Source organism: Plectropomus leopardus, chromosome 21 (assembly GCF_026936395.1).
Source record: "Plectropomus leopardus strain MGB_pleo_1.0 chromosome 21, ASM2693639v1, whole genome shotgun sequence".
NCBI lineage: Eukaryota > Metazoa > Chordata > Actinopteri > Perciformes > Serranidae > Plectropomus > Plectropomus leopardus.
The window spans coordinates 16130684-16153590 of record NC_142196.1 but is presented as its reverse complement, the minus strand read 5'-3'; the positions used below and the strand labels follow the sequence as shown (position 1 = coordinate 16153590).

General features: G+C 40.9%; 2 protein-coding genes across 2 annotated transcripts; one reads left to right on the top strand and one right to left on the bottom strand.

Moving 5' to 3' along the window:
- Nucleotides 1–946: 946 nt before the first annotated feature.
- rnf6 (ring finger protein (C3H2C3 type) 6) lies at nt 947–8921 on the bottom strand. Its single transcript, XM_042510449.2, has 4 exons — nt 8766–8921; nt 6140–6295; nt 5767–5931; nt 947–4591 (listed from the first exon to the last, which is right to left on the bottom strand). Exons 1-4 carry the CDS (start codon nt 8902–8904, stop codon nt 2739–2741), a joined length of 2313 nt encoding a protein of 770 aa, XP_042366383.2. The 5' UTR covers nt 8905–8921; the 3' UTR covers nt 947–2738.
- Nucleotides 8922–10338: 1417 nt separating this feature from the next.
- Nucleotides 10339–22536, top strand: cdk8 (cyclin dependent kinase 8). Its single transcript, XM_042510704.2, has 13 exons — nt 10339–10958; nt 12532–12607; nt 13466–13576; nt 14518–14658; nt 16760–16817; nt 16905–17036; nt 17154–17297; nt 19195–19264; nt 19478–19550; nt 19732–19829; nt 20013–20091; nt 20242–20400; nt 21454–22536. The coding sequence occupies exons 1-13, from the start codon at nt 10831–10833 to the stop codon at nt 21577–21579; spliced, it is 1395 nt and encodes a 464-aa protein (XP_042366638.1). The 5' UTR covers nt 10339–10830; the 3' UTR covers nt 21580–22536.
- Nucleotides 22537–22907: the final 371 nt, after the last annotated feature.

Here is a 22907-nt window from a genome sequence, read left to right as displayed (position 1 = left end):
AAATCCTCAAATTGGAACCATGAAATATTTATGCATGAAAAAATGTCTAATTATTGACAAAATGCTACCAAATTATTTTTTAAGTGAACTGACTAATCGTTTTAGTTGCTTTTAAATATTTTCAATATGGTTTATGTTTTTTTGTTTGTTTGTTATAATTCGTAACGTAACTAGTATCTAAGATTTTCAAATAATGGTCGGGGAGTAAAAAGTACAATATTTCCCTCTTAAGTATAGTGAAGAACAAGTAGGAAGTGGCATGGGACTAAAATGCTCAAGTAAAGTAAAAGTAATTTGTACTTAAGTACAGGACTTTAGTAAATATACTTGGTTACATTCCACCACTTCAGGTGTACATCTTTAAAGTTTGCTAACATTAGCTAGCTACGTTAGCCACTATGGCTAACTGGTCGGATGCGTTTGGTTTAGAAATTCCGCTTAACACAGTGAAATAAATTATACGTTGCAAAAGTTTTCATTAAATAGGACAACAAAAAATTGGTCACACTTGCAGCTAACCTAACCTTAAACTTGGTGAGCATAAGATAAAGTCAAAGAAGAGACATTAGGTTACTAAATGAGTAACGTAAACGGTTTTAGCTAGCACTCACCCAATTGTGACAATTTTACGTCGATGTAAAGCCACCAAAACGTGCATAGGAACTTTTAAAATCATATTTACAGAATTATCCACTTGCCCTTTGTGTATTCTTATAACTTTGTTATATATTTTTTTTTATTTCGCCTAACTGTGGCTAAATTGGCTACAGCTAGCTTGTGGCTCGAGCGATTAGCAATTAACATCCCGCGCTCAGAAGTACACGCGCACGGCACGGCACGGCACGTTCTATTGGCGCGTGCGCACACACAGACACACATATAAAGCAGATTTCTAGGCATAACAAAGCTGCGTTTTATTCCATTGTTAAAGGAGCAGAGAAGAAAACCCATGTCTTCATTTTATTACATAGTAACATATTTATCTTAACTGTTTACTCTCATCACATTGTAACATAATACATATTTCAAAAGTTGATTTCCATCTTATTAAATAGGAACAGAATAAATATTCACTTCTGAACTCAGTGGCCACAATCCTCTCCCGGTCTTCAAGGCGGACATAAGCTGAACAGAAGCCTTCTGAGAATCTGGCTTACTGAGACACCGGACCTTTCCTTCAGCACCCACACAAACTCACATGCACACACAATTAAACCACACGTTCCCCCACTCTCATACAATCGCACATACTATACTGCATCATTCCTGCAGTTTTATTAGTGACATGTTAACTGCAGTGATGTAGTAGCTCCTGTGTACTGTTGTTGATGTAGAAAGTGACCCTGGTGGCAACACAATGACTTGATGGTTCAGCTAAATAATTCACCTGTGCTACACTAGAATTGCCAATATCAGCGCATGTAAAGACAAATCATAAAAAGCATACAGGAATATTATTTTACTAACACTTACTCATCCTGGTGTTGCACTGGAAATAGACTGCAACCATTGCACTGTGACAAAATGTAGTTTTAGAGCCAGAGGTGCAGCACATGCTCCAAACATTAACAATTATCCAGTACCTATCTCATGAAGGAGTTCGATGTTAGCTGAACAACTGTAAAAACTCTAGAAAATCTATTTTTTATTCTTTAATTCCATGCTTCAGATTTTTGCTCAGCAGATGTATCAGGCTAACCACTCAACGCAACTTCATGACACAGGTCACACAGGTGTCTGTCAGGTATGGAACAGCAACAGGAACCAAGAGGAAACATTGATTTCAGGGTAAACAAGACTGATTTTAAGTGGAGATGATAATCAGGCATTACAATGTAAACAATGAACAGCAAAACAAACAATACTGTCTTTTCTCTCCATATTGCACAACTCTAAATTACATATCTGCATTCCTGATTATCAACATGCCTTCTGCATTTCATATGAATTGTGCTGCTCATATGGGTAATGTTAATATTAAAGTGGCTGATTTTAGCGGGTGACTTTAATGGATGAATTCTGTATTGCAATTATACGGAACAATTCTATGGAAGCGGCTTAACAAATACCAGAAGACATACAGAATAAAACTTATTTCAAAATTAAATACATAGCTCATACACATCCCAATAAATCATACATTTCTTAACCAACGGTAAAGGGACACTTTAAAATGGATGACAAAGCTTTAAAATGGTGAATGTAAAAAAAAAGTTTCCTGCTTTCATTTTAAACAGATGGCATGTGAGGAACGGCCTGCTTCAAAACCCTTAAATACAAGCAGTGTTGAGTTATTTACAGCTTATACTGAATAAATCAAGTCTAGAAGTGATTTGTGTAGTCCAGTTGTGACAAAGAGACGTCACATGTATCAGACATTAAAGAGTTAAAGTGAGACTAGTCAGCAGCGGCTACAGGAGCTCCTTAAGCAATAATGCCATCCATTGACATGGGCCTCTTAAGCTTTGTGACAGAGACCACTGAAACAGGTCATAGGAAGAGGAAAATAAAAGTTTGTTGCTGAAAACAAAGAGTCTAAAAAAATAAAATTTTGTTAATTCTCTGCATTTATAGTTTCTTTTTTTTCTGCACTTTTGGTTCAACCTTCTTCAACTTCAACACAATGGATATTTTCAAAGAAATTAAACCATGAAAGCGCTATGTACATGCAAAGCCCATTTGGGTCTGCTCAGTTCAGCCAGCCAGGAACTTGATAGTTGTGTTTGTGAGCAAATAGGTCAGTCATGATGCACTGCAAGGATGGGCTGCCTGCAGATGGGGCAGGTGTTGTTTTCAGACAGCCAGCGGTCGATGCAGTGGATGTGAAATTCGTGGGAGCAGGGCAGGCGGCGCAGCTTGTTGCCCTGGGCATACTCATTGATGCAAACACTGCACGCACGACCCATCTCTCCCTCCAGGTTGGCCTGACCATAGGTACGCGTGGATAGATTGTCAATCTGCTCTTTGGTCAGGCCTCTGGGGTGTTCATCATCCTCCTCGTCATTGAGCAAGAAGAAGTGTGCCAGCCGCAGGATGGGGAGAGTACCGTTTTCTACTAGGTTGTTGGTGTCTCTGCTGGTGGCTCGTCCCTCTGTGGTGCTCACTACTCCTCCTCCGAGCCTGGCCTGCCCACCCTGGTCGTCCTCACTTCCCACCAGCCCCACCCTCTCCGGATCTACCCCACCTGTACCAACCTGGCCCACTTCACTCTCATTTGTATGTAGACGACTGGCTGGGCTGGTGCTACTATTTGTAACACTAGCGTCTGTGTGGCTAGGTGCAACAGTTTCAGAATCAGCCTCTGTCTCCATTAGAGAGCTCAGCTCCCCAAATCCGGTCATGATCTGGCGCAAGATGGAGCGCAGGGCGGTGGAGTTGGGCTCCCCCAAGCCTGTCTCACTAATGCGCCTCAGGGGAATCCGGATAGTGCTCACATAAGTACGGATCCCGGCCCGCTCAGAGCGGGAGATCGTGCGTCTAAATCCACCACTGTCACTCTCAAATGTGACAGTATTCTCGGCAACCCGGGCACGAGAACGCGTTCTGCTGGCAATACTGTCCCGATCGCGGTTTTCACCAGGTCGAATCCGTCTCACCTGCAGGTCCAACATGATGGTTGGGTGCCGTCGCACCGCTGAACTTCCTGCTCCTACTACATGCGATTCACTTTCGCGTTCTACTGTCTCCACAGCTGGCTCTGTTAGAGTGACAGGTTCTGCCGCAGCCTCCCCGGTCTCCATGGAAACAGAGCTGGTGCCACTGCCTGGCTCAACATTGTGAATGCTAGAGACACTGACACCAGTGCTGGATGGTGGAGTGGTACTGGCAACAGGTACTCTATGCAAGGGGGAACGGCTGCGCCGTGACAGGCGGGATGAAACCCCACCCCCTGCTGCAGCCCTGCGTGCACGACCACGTGATCGAGTCCTACTGCCACGGGGTTCGTGTCCCACTACTGGGGCCTGAGGCCCAGCCTGCGAGGACACACGAGGACAGTCTATAGAAGCAGACATATCATCACTGCCCTGCTCTACTTCTGCATTCAGGGCTTGATGTTGTGAAGGTGTCGTTTGATCGAGAGGCGGGTTGGGAACAGCAGGAGGAGGTGCTAAAGAGTGCAAAGTGGCACTTCTCCTCTGAGCAGCAGCCGGGGCGGCCACTGGTGCAGGAAGTGCAGGGGGGCTCATAGAGAGAGTGGTAGTGCTGCTGCGTGTACGCCGTGTCTGCATCCTCCTACTGAGGGCTGGGCGGGGGGTGGGGTACGGGACTGGCCTTGGCGTGGTTGAAGGGCGAGGGCTGGAGAAAGAGGAAGCAGTGCGTATAGAGGGTGAGATCGTGTTTGGGACAGTCACTGGCAGCTCTGCAGTGTCCGCAGCATCATTATGCTCCCCTGGCTCTGGCTGATCGTGGTTAATGTTGATCTCCAGGCTAAAGCGGAATTCTCCACTGTTGGGATTGGTTCGGCTGACGGCACGCCATGTTTGGTTGCCACTCTGCCCACTGCGAGTAGCATTACCAGTACGTCTGAAAGTGTTCAGCCACTCCAGTAAGGAGTCACCATTAGAAGTTTCTGCTCCAGGCTCTGTGGCCCCTGTAAAAACAACAAATATGTCAGATTGTAAACTAGGTATTCATCCCAGAATCTATTCTCTTGTGCAGACAAACCATAATGGAATGAGTGACATTTCCTGGTGTCCACTTACAACAGTGACAGCTTTAGCCAGTCTGTCACTTTACTCAAAGCCCCCAATTCCACTGTATTCACTGCCAGGCTTAACTACACTTACAGTTGAATAAGCTGTGTTACAACCTTTTTTAAACCTTGCCAAAGCAAGCAACCAAACTAAAATAAAAGATTAATCAATACTCGTCTTAATTATGCATGAAAAAAGTTGCAGGAGCATTCAGTTTTATTTCTTTAAGATGATACAGTTTCAGAGAATTTATGATGAAAGCTATAATTTGTTTTGACAGTCCTGAAAGTCCAGTCCTAAAACATTATCTAATATTATTACCATTGCCAAGAAGGATATGTTTTTGGTTCAGTTTGCTTTTAAGAGGGATTATGGGAAAACTACGGGCCAGGTTTTTATGAAATTTGTTGGAAGGGTGTAGCATTGGCCAAGGAAGGACTAATTACATTTTCTGAATTACGGGGCAGATAAACAAATTGTTTTTCACTTTCTTGAACACCGACAGATATGGCATTTGGCCTTAACAGAACAAATACCACACAACTTAAAATCTACTAGACAGCAACAAAATTCAATACAGACGAAACAACAAATTGTAAAAATACAATTTGATATCACACACATTTACTGTAGTGCTGTAGTGATTTTACATGTGTAAAATGTGCAATAACGTTGTTGATAATCGCTTGAAATTAACCAATATTAAAGTGTAATAATTGCTTGATTCCGACTTCCACAGTACCTGGACTTGTTCACCGTCACAATTGCAACAATGCTATATTCTTCAGACTAAGGTGTGGCTATGGAAATGATAATTTACACATATCATCCAACTAATATATACAGACATATTTAGTGGTTGCATTTGCAGGTTTATAGAAGTCAAAGAAGACTGGACTATCGGCTTTGAAGGAGGTCTGCACTCTCTGAGTGCCCCTCTACGTAGCTGTGGGATGTTTTCTGGCTTCTTTGTTAATCTACAGTGACTTGACCAAGTGATACTGCATCAAGACTAGTGAAAGCATGATTTGGAAAGATCAGATTGAGAGAAATCCCTCCCCTTCCTCCCTACCTGCTCCTCGTCTCCCTCCAGTCCCTCTCTCCTCTCCATCGCTGCTACTGCCCTGCTGCTCTCCAGAATCAGCAGTCTGCGAGCGCTGCTCAGTACGCGGCTGAGATGACATGCGCTCTTTTGCTCCATCAAGACGCTGCCGAAGCTCCTCAGCCGTCACCTCCCCTGTGAAACATAGGAACATACAGGTGGTTACATGCTGTCAGTAGTAGTGGGTCAAGAAAAACTATCCCTGCTCCTGTAGTGAAAGTAAATTACTGCTAATAATTAGATAGATAGATAATTTGTTAAATTCATAAGCCTGGAATACATGTGAAGAATGGCTGACGATCCCAGCCAGTGTGTTAAAATCACAAGATGTGTCCCTTCTCACCAGGGGTGCCAAGCAGGTTGCTGTCTCTCATTAGGCGGTACTCCTCTTCACTCAATTCATTAATAAAGTGATAGTATGCCTCCTCCCGACGAAGACGCTCTGCCTGCCTCCGCCGTTCATCTCCCCCACCAGGAGGGTCCATCACCGTGAAAAGTGCTGGCAGAGAGATGATTGATGGTGTCAGTCAGGGGTGAAAAGTCATCCGCCGCTACCCACAATAGCTTATAACATTTAGCGACAATACAATGAGGACTGCAGTCACACGTTGAGCCTCTGCAGCCCCACTGTTTACGTGAACATGCAAAAATGTGATTACAATATGTTGCTCAAGCTAATGGCTTTTTTGATCCTCTTACAAAAAAATACAGAACAAACGTTTTAATCAGCTATATTACCCACCAGTGTCAGGATAACAACCTAATCCTGAATGTCAGCAAAACAAGGACATGATGGAGAACTTTAGGAAGAATCAGCCAAAGAACTATGCTCCCCTTATTATCTATGAGTCCTCTTGTGCAGGGGGAATAGCTTCAAATACCTTGTTGTCCACAGCACTGAAAGCCTGAACTGGGCGTTGGATACTGACTCAGTCAGTAATGAGAAAAGCAAGGCAGAGACTGTTTTATCTGAGACACCAGTTATCAACTCAAATACTCAGGAATTTTTGCACAAACCATAGGCGCTGCATTACCCTGCATAAAGGATGTTTACAGTAGACGCTGCAAAGAGAAGGCCAGGAAAATCGTTAAAAATCCCAGCCATCAGGATAACTGTCTTTTCACCATGTTGAGATCTGGAAGAAAGTAACAGTTTCACCAGGCCAGCACTGAGATGCTCAGGAAGAGCTTCAACCCTCAGATGACAAGGATACTGAATGATGACCCTGCCTAATCCTAAACAGTGACGTTTATTTATCACTTCTATCACTGCAATTGTGGGGCTGTGGCTGTAGAGCAGGTCATCCTCTAATTGTAAGGTTGGAAGTTCGATCCCCGGCTCCTCTTATCAACATGTCACAGTACCCTTGGTCGAGATATTAAAACCCTAATTGCTCCTGATGGCTGTTCCATTAGTGTGTGAGTGCGTGTGAATGGTGAAAAAAATGAGCAGCAGGTGACACTGTGTACAGTAGCCTCATCCACCAGTGTAAGAATGTATGTGTGAATGGGTAAATATGACTATTTGTGTGAAAGCACTTTGAATGGTCAAAAATGACTAGAAAAAGGGGCGTCCAGTAGCTCACCAGGCAGAGCGGGCGCCCACAGCATCCCTGCCGCAGCAGTCATAGGTTTGATTTTGACCTGCGTCTCTTTTCTGCATGTAATCCCCTCTCTCCCCAGCTCACACTTAAGCTTCCCTATCTATAATAATGGAAAAAGCAAAAAAAAAAAAAAACTAGGACAGTGCTATACAAGTGGAGGTCCATTTACAATCGGTGGAACTGAAAACTACTACATTTTACTGAAATCTCAGGGTTTGAAATTAACACCAGCCACCAGCTAAAATCTGGTAAAACATATAAGGGGCTGCTAGATTTGCTTCACTCATCAGGCCGCACAAAAAAGAAAAAAAAAAGTGATCTATTGCGTGGCTGGAAGATTTTGAAATCCCCCAGCCACAGAGGCAGATGGACAAAAAAATATAACTTCCAACCGTGGAAATTATATTTTATGATGTCGTGTAACACATAATTTGATTGATTATTTTACAAACTGGGTAGTATTAGATACTGGAGGCAGAACTGCAATGCAAGGTAGAGTTGCTCGATTATCTTAGCTTTAAAATGACTAATCTAAGGGCGACAGTTAAGACAACGCCATCCATTTTCTATCGAAAGACTCCACCAGCAAGACACTGGGTAAGGCTACAGTAATCTTGCTAACGTTTGGCACTACGATTAGTACCGCCTTAAAGAGTCACAATCAGACTTACTAATTATTACATCTCTATGTAATTTAGCACGAACATCAATGCTCAATTCATTCAATGTAAGAAAAAGCCAATAAACAGCCTATTAACAACGTAGTCTTGATGAGAGCTAATGTTAGCCAAGTTACACCAGCAGCTACGGAAGGCCATGTTGAAGGCAGGGGAATAAAGCAACAAAACTGGCGTTGTCATCCTGGTTAGCCACCAATCAGCGGCCTAGTTTTAATGATGGACGCGCCAGGCGTCCAATCACCGCTCTACAAAGGCGGGCCACGGTGAACTACACGGAGGTCTCCTCCATGTAAACGCAGGGCAAAGGAGGAAAGACAAAGAATGTTGTCAGCTTTATGACAGAATTACATTATAAAAACATTAACGCCTGGCATTGGTTAACTCAGTTTCCGCCCAAAGACAACAGTCGATGTTATGGACGTTTAAAGGATCCGAAGTGTTATTATGAATGCGCAACGCTTTAGTTGCTAACAGAGCGCTAGCAGATTAGCACATCCACCGTTAGCGAATAGCAGTCCGTCGTTAGCGGTGTTAGCCGAGTCGCCTGCGAGCGGTGAGGCTGAATAACTCCTCACATATAAATGTGACGAACTGTTTTATGAAGCTGTTCATGTATACACAACTTAACACACAACCCTAGCATGGTTTTAAAAGAGATGACAGTGTCATTAAAAGATTTTACTACCTGACAAGGCAGCGGTAATATGGACGGTTCGCTCTGCTCTCCCTTCTCTCTCAAACCAAGATGGGACCAGTGGTGCTACACTACACCGTCCTTCAGAAACAACCCCACTGTTCACGTTAGTTCCTAGGTAACACAACATCGGCGTCTGTTAACAGATTTTTTTTTCTTATTTATTCTTTTTTCATTTTTATTATAGACAAAATAAATATTACAACAAGTTATTCAATTCTACATAGACGTATTCTCATCTTCACTTTATCAACTATTAATTTATTATCATCAATCTATAATTTATCCATCTGTTCACAGATGTAGATTTATTAATGTCAGGCCCCTTTTTCCTTGTAGTCGTGATTGAATTAATACGTTTTAAGAAAGCACTGAAATGTGTAAAAACCAAACAAGCATATCTACAAAAACATCAATAAAGAAAAAAACAAACAAAAACCCACAATATCAGCAAAATGTAGCTCAGTTGTTGCTATCCAAAAATACAGTACAAAAAAAATCTGATGATTATAATTCACCTTTGTAAAATGAAACTACATTGCAATTGCTAATAGTGCAGTTTGGTTATTTACTGTTCTTTTAAAGATATGATGCTGTTACATTACATTGTGGAGTAAACCACCTAAAACAGAAATGTGTATTAATGTAAAGCTGAAAGCATTAATACACTCTCAGAAGACCCAATACAGATACAAATATGAATTAATTTGATTGGAATATAGTTAAATGGGATAAGATAGAAATCAGTAGTTACAGTGCAATAACAAGTATTCAAATGCAATAAAGGAAATGAAATTGCAGAGGAATTAAGTACAGGGAAGTACAAATAATTTGCCAAAGCCAACTATAGTGTAGAAAACACATGGAAACAATGCAAGACAGAAAATTCATCACAAAAGAAGAGCTTTTAGCCTAACTGTAAATTTTGAATGGAAATATGAGCAAGAAAGAGAGAAACTGGTAATAAAAAAAGTAAAAACAATAATTTAAGTATAAATCATTAACTTAACATTCAAGTGGCATTTTAATTCATTGTTTAATTATTTTTTGTCACACAGAGGAAATAAAGATAAAAATACAGGCAGATTTTTCATTTTAACATTTGAAACTGTTTTTATTTCTTGCCAAAACAAAAAGGCAATTAGCAACTTAACTTAAGAAATTAGTATAACGTTACAAGAAACAAAAGTTGAAAAAGAAAAAAAAAAAAAAAAAAAAGAAAGAAATTTTTGAATACAAATCAAAAATTTAATATATACTGTATATATTAAATGTTCCTTTAAAAAGGCTAATAATCATTTTAATAAGTAAGTGAGCTGTGACAAGACAATAAGTCTCTGTCTTGTCACAGCTTACTAATGTCTTGAAATGTCTGGGACATTTCTTGCCAAGTCTCATGCTGTCATTGCACCCACGTTTACAAAAGAAATCAAACCAATTTGCTCAAGTTTCAAAGGTTTCATTTAAAGACCTTTGAAAGGGCTTCTGAACGCAGCATGAGAAAATTGATGTCGATCCGGGTTTCAAAGGGTTAATCGCCTGTATTATAGCACTGAAATATGCCACAATCATGCAAAATATATACACATTTCTTCAACATACAGTTGTAGTAAGTGAGTAAACTTATGCATGATCTCTGGTGATAACGGGTATGATTTTCCACGTGGTGTAGTCCGTGTTTCCTCGGCTCTTTCTCTGCTGCAGGGCTGTCTTCACGACGTTTTGCGACAGTGCCGTGCGCGAGTACGCCGTCGTTACCGAGTGAAGTGCGTCTCTTTGGAGCAGATACCGGCTGAGAGAAACGCAGCAACAAGAGAAAGGATTTACATTTCGGGCTCGTTTTGCACCGGGACTAACTCCGAGCACCGCGCATCTCCTCCGGTACCGACAATCCGAGCCGAAACCTGGATGTGGAAGCGGGGTTGAGGGAAGAAAGGGCCACGCTGGGGACGAGCTGAATTACCAAACCGAGCTCGTCGGAGTAGCCCAGTTGCCTCCCAAGCGACGCTTTAAAACAGAGAAGGAGCGGATACATTCAGCCCGATCAGAGGTGAAAATGGACTATGATTTTAAAGTGAAGCTGACCGGCGAAAGAGAGCGAGTCGAGGACCTGTTCGAGTACGAAGGATGCAAAGTGGGAAGAGGCACCTACGGTCATGTATACAAGGCGAAGAGAAAAGATGGGTGAGTTGATGACCAGCAAGGCCTCTAGCCACTGAACCCTTCCCCTGCCCCCCCTCCTCCTCTCTCCCAAATACATTTTAATTACTCCTCTCATTTGTTCCCCATGTTAGGCTTGTGTGCAACTGGCAAATGTCTATAATCTAAGATTTATGCAGAGAAATAAGACGATAATGCATTGACATTATCTGCACTGGCAGGATGCTGATGGAGATGTCTGCCTTATATGCTGTTTCTATGTGATTGTGACTTCCATTTCTGTAATGTGAATGTTAAAAGGCACCTGTTTTTGTTGCTCAACAGTGTATGCATGATTCTATTCAGTAAAATTAAGAGCATTTGCAGGTGTTGTGGTGAGTGCAGGATACAGCAGGTGCATGTGCATGCAGTTGTTAATGTTGCAGGGTTGGAAATTGGCAACAACCGACAGCCAAATGTTGGTAAAATATGAAAATAGCTGCTAGATTTGCCTCACTCACCGTCTAAAACACAAAAGTAGTCTGTTGAGAGGCTGGTAGTGGTGGCAGGTGGACAAAAACGTTAATTTCAAACCCATGCAATTGTGTCAGTGGTCATTTTTTGAAGTGAGAAGGGTTGCATTATCACAATCATGGTAAAATATGTTTATCAACTAATCACACATATAAGTCTTTGTGTGAGTGGTTAAGAAATATGAACATGTAGAGAAATCTGCTACATTAAAGCTGATTTCCCCACCTGTGTTAAGTGGTGTATATGACAAAATCTGTAATCTAGCATACCAAAATTTGTGCTCATGTTGATCTTATACTTTTTTGTCCTAGTTATATGTGTCACCAACCCACTTTTGTTCCCTGTTTGTTTACTTATGGCTTTTTTTTTGCCTGTTAGTCAATAGTGGAGAGATGCCATGACATACAGAGAGGGAATGACATGCAACAAAGGTCCTTGGCAGGACCCAAACGTACTCTGTGGTACATGGACACTGTGGCGCCACCCACCTTCAATTCCGAAATTTTTATTTGTCCCCCTTCTGCCCACTGTTTCTGATGTAATCCATGTTTTAAGCGTGTCTGGACCAGAGCTTGTCTGAAGGCAGCCCGAGCTACCAGCACCATACTAGGCCCATTATCACAGCCCCGACATACTGGCAGCCGGAACCACACAAAAGAACCCTAAAGTGTTTAAAGATGTTTGTGTTCACTTTAGGAGGCTGCTGTTTATGAGAGTCTGTGAGCTAATTTGTGCTGCAGTAGTTGGACAAGGCCTGAGGAGGCACAAAGCATGGGTTTATGAGATGATTTAGGCCAGGGGGAGGGAGGGGTTATAACCAATTCATTCAAGTGAGAGCCAGTCCCAGTGCTCTGTTTGTCCCTCGCCAGCTGCCAGACAGGGCCTGTTTCCTCTCCCCCTCTATTGTTTTGAGCCTCAGAGGTGAGCTTGATTACACAAATCTGGAGGTAATGCAACTCGGCCTTTTCTCAGAGTCTCTGTGCCAGCTGCCAAGTGCCCCCCTTTATGTTTCTGTGCAGACAGCTCTCAGGGGGCCCGCAGTCTGGTCTGGTGTTGATGTTTCTCTGCCTCTCTCTGTTTGTAGGAAGGATGATAAGGACTACGCCCTCAAGCAGATTGAAGGCACTGGCATCTCCATGTCAGCCTGCAGAGAGATTGCAGTAAGAACTGCCTGGCTTACTTTGTCCCTTTGTTTGGTTTCTGTTCAACACCCTCATGCCATTCCTGGGTGGCTTATGTAAGGCCCGAATCACCTTCACAAAGTAAAACACAAGTGCTAAAAGAAGAAAAAAGACATTAACATAATGCATATAAAGGGTAGACATATAAATATAAACTATGCCCCCCAAAACAGCACCTCAAACATCATATGCTTCAAAGTTATTCTTATTAATTTGCATTAATTTGGACAGATGATATAGTGTCTACCCTCTTATTTGCATTATTTATGGTAATCACTATGTCCCCACTTTTAGCACCTAATAGCAGCGTTAAATTGTACGAATTTCCAGAATGGAAAACCTTCAAAAGTGATGGAATCTTACAATCTCATTTTCCAGGCCTGGGGAAGTCATGGAATTAGCAAAAATGATTCAAAGTTTTGGAAAAGTCCCTAAATTGTGTTGCGTGTAATGAAATAGTCACAGTAATCTTCCATGGATAAGCGTCCATGAAATGTAACGGAACAGCAAATCCCATTTCTGTTTCTGTCGACGTAACGTAGCTCTAATTTTCACCGATGTGTGACGTTTTGTTTATCGTCACATACGTTTCTTCATTTTCCTCCCATGTGTAGTTTTTCCCGGTATGCCAGCTTGCTGAAATCATGTTAGAACAGAGTTCAAATCAGTTATGTTAGAAAAAACTAAATAAATAAAATGCTGAGCAAGTGGGAAAAGAAAAAAATAAAATTATTAGCACTTGAAAAGTCATGGAAAGTTTTGAAACCTGTATTTGTCCCCATGATTTCTGCTGTGAGCGTGTGTGGTCGCTCCTCTGAGAAGGTTTGTGTGTTGCAGCTGCTGCGAGAGCTGAAGCATCCTAACGTCATCTCGCTGCAGAAGGTTTTCCTGTCACATGCAGACCGTAAAGTATGGCTGCTCTTTGACTACGCCGAGCATGATCTCTGGGTAAAATGCACATACACACAAACACACACACACGCACAAGAGCTGGATGGCATGACCGCAATATTGTCTATCCGAAATGAGTGGAAACGCATGTGGATAGTTTTATTTTTAATTGTTTCTTGATTAGTTTAGACTAACTGGGATTGCAGCGATATACCAGTTTCAAGGTAAACCGTGGTATTAAAGCTGACAGTTATCGTTCCATGTGCATTTATTTATCTACGATATTAAAAAACGCAATCAGACGGAGAATCTTTCCTGTGCACGCACATCTCCTTTTCCTTTCGATTGCCTTTTTACATGTACTTCCATTGAAAAGTTTAAAGCCTAATGTCCTCAATTCCTTAAAGGCTAATTTTAACAGATAATAGTAATAATACTGTTTGTGTAATACTACGATACTGTGATATTTTCAGAACCGATTATCAAACCATGAAAAGACTGACACACGTGTAAACTGCAGATGTACTCATATTTATGTGGGTTATACATTTTTATGCCGTATGCTGTTTCGTTTTAATCTGGTACAAAAGAACAAGACGTTCACGAATGCAGAATTACTCACAGCATGTATACTCACGATCACCATCAGCCAGTTGTAAGGAAAGAGACTTAAAATGGTGCTAATTATGCATTGCTAAGTCTCATTAAAACACACAAACACCAAGAGCTATTCAACATTTGCTCGTCAAACCTCTGCTGCATTACTTTTGGCCGGGTATGCGAGTTAAAATGCCATTTTCTGCCACAAAGCTGCAACAGTCACATTCCCTTCCCTAGGAAGTGGAAACACATGCCGCAAACATTAGCCTTGCTGATCTTGCCTGTAGCATGAACTTATATCTGCAGCATTACAAATGCGGAAAATCCCACAAAATGAAAGATTTCAATCATTGTGTTCGTACACATACCTCAATTACTATTATCTTGTCTTTCCGTAGCACATTATTAAGTTCCACAGAGCGTCCAAGGCCAACAAGAAGCCACTTCAGCTGCCCAGAGGAATGGTCAAGTCTCTGCTCTACCAGATCCTGGATGGCATCCATTACCTCCACGCCAACTGGGTCCTCCACAGAGACCTTGTAAGAGGATTGGGGAGGGCAGAGAGGGGAGGAGAGGAGGGGGAGAGAGAAAATATTTTGGTAGAAGGGAAAACAAGGCCGCGGTTGATGAGAGATTGGAAGATTGTTATTGGGCAGAGAATCAGTCAAAGGCATGCAAAGCGGTGTCCGTTTGCACATGTTTAGATATGGTTCTTAACTTTCCCTAATGTCATGTGTTATAAATGTGTGTAGATGAATGATAATATGTTAAAAAGTTGTTCAAAATTAGCATGCATTTTTCATATGCACATTTTTAATACAATATTCTATGTTTAAGTTGTGCAAGTTGAAGATTAGTTGATAAAAACTGGGTTTTAATTAGTTATAGTTGCGGTTATTGTTTTCTAAAGCTTTAACAAATTAAAAATTCTCTCAGTTTAGTCTCAGGTATTATTGTTTTTACTTCTTTGACTGAAAAGCCAAATTATCTTTCACTTACATACACAGTGAGATGGAAATGGTAGACCTCTCCTGTGGGATGTAGTCTGTGTATTATATCCACTAGAGGGCAACATAGAGATTTGATCACATACCACATCCAGTGCTGTAGTTAACAGAATATCTGCAGATCTTAAAAAAGTCTCAAGCATTGAATTCAGTTTCCTCAATAAAGAAATTGTTTGCCCGCTGTAGGCAGTAATGTTAGTTATGTAATATTTTCTACTTGATTGTGAGCAGGGGTGCAAACAAACAATTATTTTAGGTGTCGAATAATCTGCAGATCACTTTCTCTATTAATCAGTCAGTTGTCTGGTCTATCAGATATCTGAAAAATGTTAAAGATGTTGATCAGTGTTTTTCAGTGTACAAGATGGTGTCTTCAGATGCCTTGTTTTGTCCACAACCTAAAAGATATTCAGTTTTCTGTCATAGAGAAGTAACGAAACCAGAAATCATTCACATTTAAGAAGCTGGAATCAGAAAGTGTTTCCTTTTTTTTTTTTTTACATAAGATATTGCTTTAAATGAATAATCGGTTATCAAATTTGTTTGCATTATTTAATAGTTAACAACTAATATATTAATTGATTTATCATTGCAGCTCTAATAGTGGGCAGTCAGGAGAAAATACACGCTCATTAACTAAAAGTAGGATTGTTACAACAATGCATTTTGTGCTTAGTATTGTCACTAATACTAGTTACAGAAAGCTCCTCTTATATTAGCAAGTGCTGATTTTAGTATAATGTATTAATCATTTTTAATTGGTAAATCCATCTATTCATTTCATGCCAGTTATCCAGATCACATGGATTTCATTGATGTATTGGAATTATTGTTATGTAGTGCTGGAAAGTACTGAGAATGTGATATAAGTCATTCAAAGCTTGACTGTCCCTGCTGGTTTTCCATTATACTCTGTCCAGTATGTTTAAGAAACAAGCATAAGATTGCCCTCTTCATGGTAGGGCTGGGCGGTATATTGACTTTTTTAGTTATATCAATATATTTTGAAACGATGCAGGATGAGATAATACTGTTTATATTTCTATATTTTCGTGGTGGGTTACATAACTTGTTTCCTCTGTAAAGCCGTGCCAGTTTGCATCTCTCATCTGAGTGCAAACCCGCCTCACTCGATCACAACTTCTCCTACAACACGGAGGGAAACACAGCACTCTAGTTTAATCAGTCTGTTAATATTCATGTAATTTACTTTTTCATTTGCATGTTTTTGAAGCTGAAAAAATTCAAACAGAGGCAGGAAACCCCGTCTTTGCATTTTATTTTGGATCACAGTCTGTGTTAAGAAAAGTAATTTTAAAATCTTTGACTTACAACCAAATGTGTAATGCGCTGTGCGGAAAAAAACAATGTGCATATATATCTATATCTATATATATATCCTGTATCACCATTCAACCTTGATGAATGCGATATGGTTTTTGGTTCATGTCGCCCGGCCCTACTCTGGGGTATTAAAAAGTCTTATATTTAACTCTCTGAACTCTGCAGAAATCCTGAGCTCAAACAACTGTGCCAAGCAAAGCTGATTTAATCTCAGTGGTTTTTCTGTATTTTTGTAGATTCTGTGTTGTTGAAGCGTTTTCAAAATTGTGTATCTGTCTCTTTTCCTCAGAAACCAGCGAACATTTTAGTGATGGGGGAAGGGCCGGAGAGGGGTAGAGTAAAGATCGGTATGAGTGTCCTCTTTTAAAATGTTTAAAATTCACTTTTTTTTGAGGTTTTGCTATATTTGACTGACAGTGATGTTTGTCCTGCAGCGGACATGGGGTTTGCCCGTCTCTTCAATTCACCGCTGAAGCCTTTAGCCGATCTCGACCCTGTGGTGGTCACCTTCTGGTACAGAGCACCTGAACTGCTGCTAGGGGCTCGGCACTACACCAAAGCCATCGGTGAGAATGGTGCAACACCATCTGTCTTTTTGATTTCCCACGATGTGTGAACGCATGCAAACCAGTTCTACTGACTTTAGTGAGATTAAATCAGTGTGTGCTCTGTTTTTCTCACAGACATCTGGGCGATTGGCTGCATCTTTGCGGAGCTGCTGACGTCTGAGCCCATATTCCACTGTCGCCAGGAGGACATCAAGACCAGTAACCCTTACCACCACGACCAACTGGACCGCATCTTTAATGTCATGGGTTTCCCGGCTGGTGAGTCTCGTGTTGTTGATTAAATACTGATTTAATGGTTTACCTGAATTGCTTCAAAAAGGAAAAAGAAGTCCTTCCGATTTTCCAAAGAGTGTATGCATGTTAAAGGGACAGTTCATCACAAAATTAAAAGTACACATTTTAACTTTTACCCGTGGACTTATTATCAGTTTCGATTGTTTTGGTGTGAGTTGCAGAGTGTTGGAGATATCAGCTGTAGAGATGTCTGCCTTCTCTCCAGTATAATAGAACCAAATGGCACTCGGCTCGTGGTGATCAAAACACCAAAAAAATACATTTGAAAAACTGAATAGCCATGTCTCTCTCCAGAATTAGTGAGTCTGTTACCCAAGATAATCCACAGACCTTATTGTGAGCACTTTCATATAGGAACTATTTTCTCTCTACAAAACTACACCCGCGACCATATCACTGCACCAAAGGAAGCGTGCATCTACTGCTAGCTCTCACCTACTGAGCAAGCTAACGTTACAGTTCAGCCGATGAGGATGCCATTAATTTTCACATCCCGCGCTGTCACAGACACAAGCTTCTTGTCTAGATGCACGTTTCCTTCTGCGTAGTGATACTGTAAACAGCTGTAGATCTGTAGAAAGAAAATTAGGTATGAACCAGTTGTGAAATTCTGTGCCAGTATGAATATTAAAAGTAAAAAATTTGGTACAACAGCCAAAACCAATGTTTTTTTTTTGTTTGTTTGTTTATTTTGTTATTGTTGTTAGTTATTCCCCCTTTAGTGCCAGAGAAACAAAGATATCTTCATTATAAAAAAAGCCGAACTGTTTTAAAGTCATTCAGTCCTTCATTATGCAACCTTAAATGTGCACAAATTCAGTCACAAAATGTATGAAACAACCTTTAATATAATCTTTCACATAACAAACATCTGTTAAAAATCACTTTTTTACTTTATATAATATATATCATTATTCCCTCTCTAATGTCGAAGGCAGTCAACAAATGGCAAATATTGGTTTAGCCAGTATATTGGTGCACCCCTAAAGAAAATAGTCCTGCATTTTTGGCGTTTTGAGCACCACAAACTGAGGGACATCTAGGTCCATTTTATTCGAGAGACGTAAGACATCTCCATGGTCGATATCTCCAACACTGTGCAACCCACACCAAACCAATCTGGAGTGATAAACAGCACTACAGTTAAAATGAAAATATGTATGTTTGAACTGGATTTGATTTGATGTATTTCACACTTTAGCACACATTTAAAAACAGCAATGTTATACTTTTCAAGAAAAGTAAACATGCAGGGGAACCCAGAAAACCCTCAAGGGGCTTGGGGTGAACTGTCCCTTTAATGCTGTTATTATACCAAAATGTCAGCCGCTATGTTGCCTTTCAATGGAAAATGTTGTGGAAGGATAAGCATTTTCCGTCCCTAGCAGAGGCAAATTATTTGCTTGGTCTTTGCAAGCTCCTTTTTTCTTGAGGCAGTACTGCGGTCTGTTGGCTCTGAACACCAATCCACTGACACGATAGAGGAAGCCAAGTCGCAAACACAGAAACTTTTACTTGCAGGGCTACATTTGGGCCTGTATTTTCCAGTTCACTTAGTCTGCTTCTGATCTTTCTGTCTTTTTCTTCTACCATCTCTGCTGCTCTAGTTATGTAATTCACCCGTCTGATGGAGTTTTGTTTCCTGCAAGACAATCAAATTTTGCATTGTGACAAATGTAAATTGGTTATGTTAAAACCAAAGCCCAATATACCTTTTATGTAACAAGCGACCATTGGGCAAATCATGAGCATTTGTACTTACAAAGATTGTAATCCAGACGTCACCACAACCTAAATAATCTGTTCTTGAAGGGAGGGAGCGTATGACGTGGTGTAATCCTGTCTTTCCCTCATTTGACAGATAAAGACTGGGAGGACATCAAAAAGATGCCAGAACACTCTACACTGATGAAAGACTTTAGAAGGAACACGTGAGTCTAGCGAGCACTACTGTCCTAGTTTTCTGAAAGATCAAAAACAAAGTTGGAGCGAAGCAAAGTGCCATGTCTGCTGGCAAAAATACATTTTTTGAGTGTTGTACACAATTCTTGCTCAACCATGTAACAACTCTGCATGTTTTTATATGGGGTAATTACACTGATGGCTTGATATTAATATGATCCACTCCATTTTTTTTGCCACAGATACACAAACTGCAGCCTTATAAAGTACATGGAAAAACATAAAGTCAAACCAGACAGCAAAGCATTCCACTTGGTGAGTTAAAATGCCTCAGTAATAATAGGGCAAGTGCATGTAATTTGCATAGCTTATGGACATTATAGTACAATTATAATAGAAGCCATATTTGGTTTTCCATGACAAATGAAGCATGCTTTGTCGTTATTCTATTAATGGTTTCTTGTTTGAGGCTGACATTGTGTAAAACTCATTAAAGCTGCAGAAGCTGTTGACCATGGACCCCATCCGTAGAATCACATCTGAGCAGGCCATGCAGGACCCCTACTTTTTGGAGGAGCCTCTGCCGACCTCTGAGTGAGTTACAGCACACACATGCACACACCTACAGTCTGTATCCGGTTTGTCTATCTCGTGCTGCTCCTTGGTTTGAGTCACATGACGACCCTAGGGTTGCTACCACATTGAACGGGTCCATTAGCTAATTAGCTTTGAGTCATGGGAATAAATGTTTGAAGTTGACAAGCCTCTTTTCTCCAGTGTGTTTGCAGGCTGCCAGATCCCCTACCCCAAGAGGGAGTTCCTGACAGAGGAGGAACCAGAGGACAAGGCAGACAAAGTGAGAATTGTGCCGCAGATTCTGTCTCTTAACAGGCGTTCAGCATACTTATTTTATGAATACATACAGAGAGGTAAAGAGAAACATTGAAAATAGATAGTAAATGTACACACACAATACAATGTACATCTTTTGTTTTTTTACTATTAGAAAAACCAGCAGCAGCAACAGGGAAACAACCACACAAATGGGGCGGGGCACACCGGCAACCCTGACAACAGTCATGCCCAGGGCCCGCCTCTGAAGAAAGTGCGAGTTGTCCCGCCCACCACTACCTCAGGTGGCCTCATCATGACCTCAGACTACCAGGTAAATCCCTCCTACGCAACAGGTGGATGAAAACATAGCTCTCTAATGTTAGCTGGGCCTGTTTGTGCCAGTGGTGTCATGCTACACCAGTATCGACAATAGCTGTGATGTTCAAAGATGAATTTTTAATATGAAGTTAATCTGAAAATAATCCAGCGCCTCTTAAATAATTTGTCTTTCTTGTTTGTCTCCCTCACCCATCACCATCTTGTTGCCTTTTCATTATTCATTAAGTGTTGGGTTTTTTTTTACTACAATTTTTTACAGTTGGGGTTACAAAGATAACATCATTATTATTTATTTATTCCAAATATTACTATATATTATTGTACTCTTTTAGCCATGATTACCCTGTCGTGAAAATCTGATATATCATAATTCCTCACAATCACTTTACCGAGTGATCATACAGTAGGAAAACACAGATGCACATATTTCAATATGCAAGTTTAATGATTTGATAATCTGATAATCTCAAATATTAATCTGTTTCATTATAGTTTTCATACAAAATTACATTTGTCACATTTTTTTTCTGCATATTTAGAGTTTAAGTTAAAATTCCTAAACTCCTTTTTTGTTTTTCCGTAATTGTCAGGAATTATTTCTTCAAAGGGCAGCTTCATTATTATTATCATTTTTTTTGTTTATTAATTAATTAATTAATTAATTTATTAAAGTTTTTATTTTATTCTGTAGCTTTCCAGTAGTGTTTCTTGTGTTTTTAAATCTGAAAATTCTGGAGGGTCAGATTTTGGTCTGGTTTTTTGCTCAAAGTGCTTTTTCCCCAAGCTCTTCTAAAAACCATTATTTGAAGTTATTAGAAGAAGGCTGATTTGAACACTGAGATGTGTGACGGCTGGCTTGACCACAGTTATTTTTAGCGTGTTCCCTGCAGGCGACTCACTGGCTCCCTGCGGGCAACCAAGCGCTCACAGGCATCATGTCGACTTCTGCTGCTTTAGACCAAAAGGCCACTGGTGTAAAAAGTGGGGCAAAGTTTGGAGTTAATAGGATTTACTGAATATCTTGTTTTCTTCTTCCACCCTGCAGCGCTCCAATCCACATGCTGCCTACCAGAACCCTGGACCAAGCACATCACTGCCCCAAAGCAGCATGGGATACTCCTCTACCTCCCAACAGCCGCCCCAGTACTCCCACCAGACCCACCGCTACTGAGACACCCCTCAAACACACACACACACACACATACATACACTTATACACACACATATAACTATATATACACGCATACACAGCCCTCACCATGCCCACCTGAACGAATGTACTGAGGGATGTGGGGATGTCCGAGGCAACACACCACCCCACAGAGGGCACTTTTTCTCTGCAGCAGTCTGTTAGGTCAGAGTGACAGCAACCTACACTTCTTCAAAATAACACACCCATAACCCCAGTATTAGAAACACAGTGATAGAGCAAAACCTGACAGGTGAAACACAAGGTGGGAGGAGGAGAGGAACGGACTCTTTGGTCGATTCCAACCTGTTTTTGACGTAATCAAACCAGCCGAGAGAAGACGGCTCAGTTTGGGGGGGACACGTGTTAATATGCTGTGTCATCTCCTCCCCTTTTCTTCTACACCTGTCTCCACACCCCCACTTACCCCAGCCCGTTAACCCTCTTCCCGTTGAAGCTTAGATGAGACTGAAAGCTGCTATGTGACTGCCAGCGGTGACAGATTCCCTGTCCGACTGTCCTCCCGTCTGTCTGTCTGTCTGTCCGTTTGTTATTTTGTGTGTGTGGCCCTGTGAGGGCCTCAGCTGAGGACTGAACTGAGCTGCTGTGAAGCATGCTGGGAGGATGCGGAGCCCCCACAGCTGTGGCGTTGAGGGTTTTTTTTTTGTTCAGAAAGGACAAAAAAAAAAATTACAAAAAAGATTTTAGTAGTTTCTAATTTAATATGTTTTCATGGTTTTGTTTTCATGGCGAGTGTGGCAGAGTAGCTTGCGCTGCCTGAGCGCTCAGCTGCTGTGGGCAAGCCTTACAACGTGATGACAAAACCAACCAATCGCATGGAGGATGGCAGATGGAACATGCATTGTACTGTATTGTATTGAAATATTTTACATGAAGCAAGTACCCTGACAATAAAAGTGGAAACATTGAAATTGTTAATTGTGTGTGTGTGCAAACAGCTGATTACTGATGCATTTCCTTTTTGTACCTGTAATGACATCTTTCACCTTTTTTTTTTTTTTGCCATTTCTACTTGACAAAGCCAGAGCTGCTAACTATACTGAACAAAAATTTAAACATAACACTTCTGTTTTTGCTTATCACGGGTCTAAGTTAGAGATCCAAGACTTTTTAACCCTTTGAAACTTAAGCAAATTGGCTTGATGTGTTTCAAACACATGTGAAGAAGAACATGTCCCCCTCAGTATTTAGATTGTGCATTTGCGCTCTTTCAATAAAAATCTGAAGGAAGCCGAGAACTCTTATTTTTGGTTAAATTAAAGACATTCCAACATAAATTGATGCAGAGA

What these genes read in the sequence shown, in the direction of transcription:
- cdk8 (XM_042510704.2), top strand. Translation starts at nt 10,831, where the DNA reads ATGGACTATGATTTTAAAGTGAAGCTGACCGGCGAAAGAGAGCGAGTC. An exon ending in ACGCCGAGCATGATCTCTGG is followed by an intron (nt 13,577 to 14,517) that starts GTAAAATGCACA and finishes GTCTTTCCGTAG; the next exon opens with CACATTATTAAGTTCCACAG. An exon ending in TGTCATGGGTTTCCCGGCTG is followed by an intron (nt 17,298 to 19,194) that starts GTGAGTCTCGTG and finishes CTCATTTGACAG; the next exon opens with ATAAAGACTGGGAGGACATC.
- rnf6 (XM_042510449.2), bottom strand. Translation starts at nt 8,904, where the DNA reads ATGTTGTGTTACCTAGGAACTAACGTGAACAGTGGGGTTGTTTCTGAA. An exon ending in TATTACCGCTGCCTTGTCAG is followed by an intron (nt 6,296 to 8,765) that starts GTAGTAAAATCT and finishes TCTCTCTGCCAG; the next exon opens with CACTTTTCACGGTGATGGAC. An exon ending in TGGAGGGAGACGAGGAGCAG is followed by an intron (nt 4,592 to 5,766) that starts GTAGGGAGGAAG and finishes TTGTTTTTACAG; the next exon opens with GGGCCACAGAGCCTGGAGCA.